Source organism: Pinus tabuliformis, chromosome 7 (genome assembly GCF_031772625.1).
Source record: "Pinus tabuliformis cultivar Carrire ecotype Pingquan chromosome 7, CPIR1, whole genome shotgun sequence".
Classification (NCBI taxonomy): Eukaryota; Viridiplantae; Streptophyta; class Pinopsida; order Pinales; family Pinaceae; genus Pinus; species Pinus tabuliformis.
Genome location: NC_142293.1, coordinates 1,580,601,125 through 1,580,610,454, shown reverse-complemented (window position 1 = coordinate 1,580,610,454; position 9,330 = coordinate 1,580,601,125). Strand labels below are relative to the sequence as shown.

Below are 9,330 nucleotides of genomic sequence, written 5' to 3'. Positions count from 1 at the left end.
GGGGGTAGAGTATGTATGCCTTCGTAGGCTTAGCAGTCAAATCGCTGCGCGGAGGTGAGTCCCTTGTACCACAAATAAGGGGGTCTCATACACCAATTTGGTGTCTGGCCCATATCCAAGGGTCCCAATGTTCCCACGTTCCAAAATGCAACACAAGTATTTTTATATAATAAAGTAAAAGGGATTTTCTATGATATTCTTGAATATTTTTGTATGAGAGAGCATATTCAGATCTAAGGTACATAACAGAGCTGCTATCAATTTCAAAATTATCACAAAAGATCCTTGTTCTGGGTGTATAATACAAAAGGAAATTTCCAATTTCCATATCTGTAGCAAAGTTGCACGTACATATGTTACAATCTAGAAAATACCAATCTGTAGGGAGGTTTCGAGAACTTTGTTACAATATAGAAAAGACGATAACCATACAGAAATTTTGGGTATATTGAAAGATTATGGGTTTTCAGGCTTTCCGAGGCCTCATTTTTTCTAGACTGAAACCATTGTTAGCTTTAGGTATAAAACAGTGGCATAAATTGCATCCACCAGGCCACTCAGGACTCCTGACCAGCATTTTCAATATATGCTGCTATCCAAATCGCCATGTGGATCTGATGCTGATAAAAGTGCGTGTCCCTTAGCAAGCTAGCAATCATTTAAACTGAACTACAATACACGATATATCATCCTTGCTTTCTCGTTTCACAGCTTCCGCTGTTAATTGCTTTGCTGCTATTTGTGGATCCCTGATCTTACTAACAAAATTGACAGCTTCCTGATTATCCATCACCTGGGTACCATAAAAAGGAAGGTAAGAGCAGAACAAATATTTAAAGCTCTTGATAGAGTACTGAAGACTATAGTAGAATACCAACCTTCCATAAACCATCACTGGCCAGAATTAGAAACTGTGTTTCTGAATCGACATCCCACTCTTTCACATCAGGATCTGACCTTAGATGTGTTTTAAGACTTCTATCTCCAAAAGCTCGAGAAACTGCAAGCTGCCCATTTACCCTTGGCACATCTCCTGCCATAAAGAATTTACATTTCCTGAGTTTGCAATTTAAGTAACAATGTTTGATTACTTTCATAGCAACCAATCACACTTCCAACAAAATTCAACTTACAGAAGAAAATTAAGAATTGAAATTTTCAGAAAATAAAAACCCCCATATTGGTGAAGCAAGCCCTGAAAAATTTCCTGCATTCTTCAAATGTTAATATGCAGATAAATCCAAACCACCTGGAATGTTTGAGACAAAACCACCCCTATTCTCAATGCTTCCGCGTTCTGTACTAGGTTCATGATCAACTGAGAGCTGAATAGCTCTCCCATTTTTGCTCAAAACTGCTCTAGAGTCACCAACATTTGCAACCAATAGTTTTAGGCTATCTATCAGGATAGCTGTAACAGCAGTGGAACCTCCTCGGGCCAAGTCAGGAGAGTGTATAAGAATGGCCTTGTCTGTCTTATCATAGGCTTTCATTATGGACCTAGATGGATGAACCCAGAATTCTTCCTGGAATAACACATAATGTAATCAGAAAGTATTGAGCAACAGCAAACCCCGCTCTAATTAATCCTGAAAATAATATTAAGTTATCCAAATATGGTACATCACAAGCAGTCCTACTCATGCTTAAATAATATATATCCAAATAAAATTCATCATAATCGGTGCTGATTCCTCCAGCATTAAATGATATCCAGTCAGTGAATAATAGGCAACCCTGTAAAGCAATGAATTATTCAAACTTCAAACTACGGCTAGAAAATTGTAAGCCCACTGTGGCTTAAAACAGGTTAAAATTACTTAATAAAAAGGGACATGCGACTGCAATATAAGGAGAATCAAATCTAATTTACAAAATATGAATAACTTGCCATGGCATCTACCACAGTTCCCCCTACTAAAAAATTTGGTCACTCACCTCACTCAAAATGTTTGCAAACAAATTCTTCTGCAGGTACGCAGCCACAGTGTCACCTAAATGGCCATCAAAAATAGCATATAAACCCAACTCATGGCCTTTGATCTGAGTGAACTCTGCAACATGATAATCCTCCATGGGATGACTAGCTTTTCCTTTCACTAGACTGAATCCATGGACAATTTTATTGGGACTTAGGTGGCTCTTGCCTTTCCCAGAATTGCAAGAAGAATGCCCAGCAGCCATCAACTGCACAGAAACAAGATATTTTTAGGCATACAAACAAGCAGAAAATCAAAACCAACAACGACATATAATTAAGTTCAAGAATTTCATAATAATCTTCAATGAATTTAAGTACATAATCAGCCAGCATTTTACACAGTTAACGCTTTCCCCTCTCGTATTGAGTTGAAAATCAGGTAATTGTTCAAAGGTATTAGAGAGCAGGTAATTAATATCTAGGTCAAATTGTTTGACTGACTCCGTGCAAACAATTCCTTTTCTAGCCTTGAAAGATGTGTCCTTGTCAATCTAGAATTATGAATTAAAACGTCGGTATTAGAATTGCATAAGAGGAGAAAGGAAGGCCATCTTAAAAAATTGAACATCAGTTGGGGTGTGATTAAAGCACTTGAAGTAACCATGACACAAGTTCAAACCCAGTGGCCTCGCTTTCCTTCATCATATGGTTGACCAAAGTCTATTGAGGTGTCGTCAAGTTAATGTGGCCACACTGGTTCTGTGATAATGCGCGGGTGCTGTTAAAAGGTGACCCAATGCTAATGCTGTCTTCCATGCGGATGGTACTAGCTGCAGCTCCTGGATAATTTTCACAGAACATATACCTCTCAATCCCAGTTCTGCATCTTCGTAGCATGTTTGTAAAGCAGATCTTGTGAAGAATTTTCTACCCTCTTCCAAAAGAAAGAGGGCGTTTAACTACCCAAAAAATATTGAACCAATCCTTCATAGAGGAAAATATGAAATGTTTCTAGCCCACAAAGTCCTTAATCAGGTTTGACAGCCTCCAAACACCCATATATATTTATACATGCAGTCTTTCTGAATTCTCACAATTCATAAGGTTAACACTAGTACAGATGACCTGCATACTAAATCTAGCTTAGAACATTTTGATAACCTTCTTGTATGCAATCTTTCTGAACCCTCACAATTCATAAGATTATCACTAACACAGATGACCTTTTCAAATAGAGAGATGAGCTTTCCCAAGAATCCATGGGATGAATAACTGTATCAGATATGTTAATAACATGAAGTGAAAGCTTGTCAAGTCCCGCTAGCACAAAGGATGGGTGGGCCTCGTCAGCAAGGCAACCCAGGATCAAACCTCATGGGGGTGGTTGTGCCCTGTGTTAGGAAAGGAGTCATGCTAAAAATCCAGTCAGCTAAGGGCTGGTGTGGCCCGGGCAGGGTGGAATTCCCGGGTGATTTTAACGGCTTAGGGCTTAGATGCCCCTAGGTCACGGCACCTCAAGCTACAAGTCAAGCCCGAAGATCACAGACAACTTGACAAACAAACAAAAAAACGTGAAGTGAAAAATTAGAAATATGCACCTCCGAAATATACAATAATGTCCAAACTACTTAAATTATGCAGTGAAACAAAAGAAGTCAAGAACCTAGCATTTGGAGGATATGGAATACGTTAGAACAGATTAATTTAGGTATTCGGCTGGGGAACTTCTGGAGTCAAACTTAACTCATCCTTATTTGGAATCCGCATTCTACACATGGCTTGGGAATCCTGCAACGGCCAGACGCTTCTGAAAATACCTATATGTCCTACATGATGCATATTATCTACTGAACTCGACATATAAAACAAGGCCGCAAAACAATACAGTCCGCCATTTATTTTCTGCAATTAACTTTTCTGCACCCAACACAAAAAGGGAAAGTGCTTCCAGCTACAACGCCCAATTCTCAATCCATAGCTTGAGGATTTGACAAGAAAGTCAACAACGACCTTTCAGGATTCAATCATTCAACCCTTTTAGCTCAGGTGAGACGTTTTGGAACGAACCCTCGAGGCTCAGGTATGGCACTGCGGTACAAACTCTTCTACAGATGGTAAAGGACTTCCAAGAAAGCCCCTACTACACCCCATAATATTTTGGATGGCTTTTTCAATACCCTGAAAAAGCAATAATTTCAAATTTAAAAATAAAAATAAAAATCTTATAACTCCTGACAAAACCTCACAATCTCAAATACCCATCTTAAAAAGAAACAGAATTCTTCAATAACCCGTCATAAAGTGGAGGAGATTTTTCAGACACCCATTTTACAGAAACATAAAACAGAATTCTTCAATAATCAGTGATAAAGTGGAGGAGATTTTTCAGACACCCATTTTACAGAAACATAAATTTACAGTGCCTAGACAGCAAAAACGCAAGAATTTTCAACATCTATCAGTGAATCTTAAAATACCCTTCTGACATAAAACCAGAATGGTCAAAACCTATCTGTAAATCTTAAAATACCCTTCCACAGAAAACTAGAATTTTCAAATAAACTTCCTATTCAGACGAGGAAATAATACACACCTTGGCATAAGCTCCATGGAAGCAGTTCAACCTATCTATACACATTTTAGAAGCTTTTTCCCCGCTGCTAACGAGTACTTAACATCCTCCAAGCAGAACTCGCAGCTCTGAGCCTTTATGGAGTGTCACTCCAAAGCCAAAGAGGCCCAATATCGCATTGATTCCCACCTTGGAAAAATTCCAAAAGGACCAAAAGAAATCGCTCAGAACCCAAAACATGAATCAGCTCGTGAGGTGAAACAAAAGTGGCTGAAAGTCATTCAACGTCCGAACCTCTCTAGAGTCAGCCTGTCCAGGTCCTGTTGCTGAATTACACGCAAATTCCAAGGTTTGTGAGAATAATTTTGCAGATGTGGGGCCATGTTCGGCAATACTTAATCATGGCTTCATTAAAATACCATCTCAGTCAATAGAACTTGGTGCCCATGCATCTGATACCGAAGAAGGGTGAGGCCACCTACTCGAATAGACAAGTTCTCTCGTTTGTCCACTTTGTTAGTGTGTATGGAGTTCTGGGTGCATATCTTCACAAGGTTCATCACTTGTCCTTATCAAGGGGATTTGCTACCTTTTGTAAGGGTTGAGGATGCACTACGAGTCCTGCGATGCCTCACTGTGGGTGTTTTAAAAAATTAAAAGCCATGGATTGAAAGGTAGTGGAGTGATGAAAGGGCGCTTGTTAAAGTGAAGTGTTGTAGATTGAGGCTTCTGGACCCACCTCATTGAAACTTGGCACTTCCTTTACCCCTTTTTAGGGTGAACGTGAGGGAGCATTGTCAATGGGCATGTATATTTGGTTATAATTGATATTTGATACCTTGTGTGTGCATCTTAACTTATTTAAATGCAACATAGAGGTCAAATAATGCTTTATAAAGTCTTTGAGGTGTATCCTTATGGTCCCTCAGTTGTTGACTTTGATGCCTCATAATTTACACTTGGATGCCTTATAATATACTTATTGGGAATATGTATGATGAATACCATTATAGGAACACAGTTATTCATCATTGTAGATATGAGTGATAAGCCTGAATCTTTAATGAAGTTTGACACAGTGATTATATGTATGATGAATACCATTATAGGCCTACAATGATTTAATATGGTACATATGAGTGACAAGTGTGAATTTGTAATGAGCTTGACACAGTGATTGATCATGGTAGACATGTTGATAAGTTTAAATCTTTAATAAATTTAAAGTTCCAAGCCAAGTCCAAATTATAATTCTTAATATAAGAAATGATAAAAATAATGATAAAAATAACAAAAATATAAGTCTATGTCAACATATTTAAATTCAAAACCAAATTATTCAACATAGTTAATATCATCTTTCTTTGCTGGTGAAGGACAATGACAAATTCATTGAAAAGTGTTACCTAAAATAGAAGTGAAATTGAATTTTGACCCTAGGTAATTTAGGAAAGATAGGAAGAGAATTTATAAAGATTACTGAATAATATTTTCATTATTTTTATGAAAAATATTAATAAATATAAGAATAATTTTTAATATTATGTAAAAATGTTTTTTTAATTGAAAATATAAATATATATTTTAAATTAAAAAATAAATTAGATATTTTAAATCTATTTTGGAGATTATATATTAATATATTTAAATAAAACAAGTTTTTTGTTTTTTAATTTTGGTGAAAATTGAATATATAAAATGGTTAATTGATTATAAGTTAATAAAGTTGGTTGCTTAAATATATTTGAGTTTTGTTATGTTTAAAACTCATTTTATTAAACAAAGGAATTAAAAAGAAAAAATAATTATAATAATTAATGATATTTTTCTAAACTATAGTGGTTTCTTTGATTTGATAAATTTTGGTATTATTATTTTGACATTTTAGTTTAAAAGTGTTTATTTATTTAAGAAAAAGAACAAGATACCATTAACTATGCATCATTTCACCTTAAATATTTTAAACACGGAAATATAAATATGTATCTTTCCTATTTTCTTTTATATTATGTTCATTTTAACTCCTCTCTTCCAATAATTTAGGTATTTATAGACTTACCATTAAGGGTGATAGAATAATTGGTTATACTGTGAAAAAAGGGGTCATCATTGTGCCAATCTGTTAGCAAATTTGATAAGCAATAGAATTACATAATGAAGCAATTAATTATATATTAACCTCTATTACTGGGAAATACCTAAGTTTTTACAAGGCAATTATGAAATTGGGAGAGAGTAATGGCAAAGATAAAGTGGAGTCTTCATGGTAGTCATACCTTAAGGAATTGGGAACTAGATGAAATGTTTATAAAGTAGTGAAGAAATATAAGGATGTTTATCAAGTTATCATAGGGCTTGGAGATGGACTAACATAGGGCAAGGCATAATTGGATGAAACAAATGAAGAGCTTAGGAAGATAGTAGACTACATAAGCAAAGAGTTTCTATAAGTGAAGACAAAATGAGTCAAAGTGAAGACAAAATGACACAAGTAATATATGGTGTTATTATGCTCCATGAGACAAGTAATAATAATATTAATAATCTAATTTTAAGGTCACAACCTAGCCAAACAAAAAATTGACGTATGAGAAAACCTCATTTGGACAAGGGACCCTCTTTACACAATAATTTGTCTACTTAAGTCTACCAAGGTGTCCATATCCTATTTCCCTCTAGATTTGAATGAGTGACCTCCTTGGAAAAAACACATGTTCTTAGTCATTAGACTCACTCAACTTGTAGTTTGTTCAAGTTTATTCACATGTTACCTTAATGTGACCTTTGGAAGAGTGGACAAGCATGATTTTAAGATAATGAAAAAAAGGGTGGATTTCATGAAGACTTTTCCAAATTTTGGTATGTCATTGACTTTCAACCTAGATGGCAAGGGTAGTTCATCAAACAAGAAGGAAAAAGATAATGTTAAGAAAGACTAATTATAATTCTCTCTTGATTATTTGTTTTCTATGTTGTTATTAAAAATAAATAAATAAAAAGCCTACAATTTTGTTTTTTGAATTTCTATGAACTCTTAGGATTCCAATCTCTTAAGTAAGCAAATTCTTTTGGTTAGATTTTATAAATACATATTTTAATTTTAATATAATTTCTAATATTGCTAAAATAAAACAAGGATAACATCATATTAAATGTAATATGATTTATGTATTGAATTCCCTACAAAAGCTCTAGGCGTCCCTGTTATGGTTGCATTTCAAGGTGTGAAAAAGTGGCATATTAAAATTAACAAACTTTGAAAAGAATATACTGTCATTAGAATAGGAGATTATCATTAATAGGAAGGTTGATATTCATACTTTCATTTCTATCAATAATGTGACTATTCTAAAGCTATGTGTTGGTAGTATTTGTATGATTTATTACATGTGATGAAGGCATAGTCAACAACTTTTTGTGGAGTGGGGAAAAGATGAAAAGAAATGGCATTTATTGTCTTACTAGAAAGTCACAACATATTAATGGGTAAGAGTTTTAGGCATGAGATTTTTGGGACATCAATTGAACCAGACATCCAATGCATGCTTTTCACAGGGAGGCTATAGGTCACATGTTCAAATCTAAGCAAGTCCCTTATGGTTACGAAACACTATTATATTTGGTGGTTGAACCATCCTCCATCAAATATTTAGGGGAAAAAGGTGGGGGTGTGGTCTCATGAATTTTTTCTTTGAAAGAAAAAGAGCCCAAAGAGTTAGACCAATCAAGTGAATCATCCATCTAAAGCAGGTCACTAATGAAGATATTATAAATTATAGACTCAAATTTGGTTGAATCCCTTAAAATTACTAATCATTACTAAGATAAGAGTTATGTTACTCTTTATTTTGATATTTAAAAAAGAGGAAAAAAGATACCATAAAATTTAAAAAGGTTTAAAACTTATAAACAAAACCCTAACAACAAAATGCTCTAGTTTGGAAATTATTGATAGGGGTGGCAAGAGCCTAGGGAAGGGGGAGAGGGGTGGGGAGAGTTCTTTTAGGCCTCAAAGGAAAAATTGAAATAGACTACTCCTGGAATCTAGGGGCATTTAACAACCCGACCAAAATGTATGCCCTCCTTCAAGGTCTCTCATTGGCCACTTCTTTCCTAATTAGGCCCCTCATTATAATAGGTGATTCCAATAACACCATCTAACATTTGGCTATAGGAACTTCTCTTTTCAAATCTAAGTTGAGACATATTCATTCCAAAATCTTAGAAATTTTTTTGAGAGAACTCAATTCTACGATAGATAGGTGGCCAACCATGCCTTATCTCTAGAACTCGACACCATGAAAGTAAATGAATCAACGGGGGTGGAAATGATTCCATAAACCATCGTAAATGGGCACACATTTAATAAGAGTGGAGGTACTGCACTCTGTATGCCTGCATTGTGGCAAGTGTGAGCCTTATTGGGTCAGCAATTATGAATTTAATTCGACTCGTTAACTCGTGAGAAGTAATCGTAGAGGAATTCATTTTTGGGTCTTTGGGATTTGCAAGAAGTACCATTCAATTATGTTCATTATTGGAATCCCCTTTGAGGAGTTGTGGCAGAGTTTATCCATGTGAATATAATGGGATTTTTAGGCCTGGCTCGTTTTACGCAACAGTCAACCCTTGCAAGATAGAAGATGGAATTATGCCACTAAGGTCAAGACTACATTGACAAAATTATGAGAAACCAAGAAAAATATGGCTTCATGTATTCCCTTCATTTGTGTGACATGTAATTTGGAAATCAAGGCACTCAAAGTGGTAATCTTAGCCCAATCACGAATACTCTTTGATCCAATCGAGGTTATCTATGTTAGTGTTGCAATTGGAA

General features: G+C 35.3%; 1 protein-coding gene across 2 annotated transcripts; it reads right to left on the bottom strand.

Moving 5' to 3' along the window:
- Positions 1-299: 299 nt before the first annotated feature.
- Positions 300-5,076, bottom strand: LOC149254115 (putative protein phosphatase 2C 9). Of its 2 annotated transcripts, XM_089460070.1 has the most exons (6): positions 4,515-5,071; positions 3,932-4,099; positions 1,939-2,187; positions 1,250-1,526; positions 879-1,033; positions 300-793 (listed from the first exon to the last, which is right to left on the bottom strand). In XM_089460070.1, the coding sequence occupies exons 3-6, from the start codon at positions 2,182-2,184 to the stop codon at positions 656-658; spliced, it is 816 nt and encodes a 271-aa protein (XP_089316196.1). In that variant the 5' UTR covers positions 2,185-2,187; positions 3,932-4,099; positions 4,515-5,071; the 3' UTR covers positions 300-655. The 2 variants fall into 2 exon arrangements, with proteins under 2 accessions (XP_089316196.1, XP_089316195.1); XM_089460069.1 differs by lacking the exon at positions 3,932-4,099 and having other exon boundaries at positions 4,515-5,076.
- Between the last annotated feature and the right edge of the window lie 4,254 nt (positions 5,077-9,330).

What these genes read in the sequence shown, in the direction of transcription:
- LOC149254115 (XM_089460069.1), bottom strand. Translation starts at nt 4,559, where the DNA reads ATGTGTATAGATAGGTTGAACTGCTTCCATGGAGCTTATGCCAAG. An exon ending in TCCATGGAGCTTATGCCAAG is followed by an intron (nt 2,188 to 4,514) that starts GTGTGTATTATT and finishes GTTTCTGTGCAG; the next exon opens with TTGATGGCTGCTGGGCATTC. An exon ending in TTTTGTCTCAAACATTCCAG is followed by an intron (nt 1,034 to 1,249) that starts GTGGTTTGGATT and finishes TCTTTATGGCAG; the next exon opens with GAGATGTGCCAAGGGTAAAT.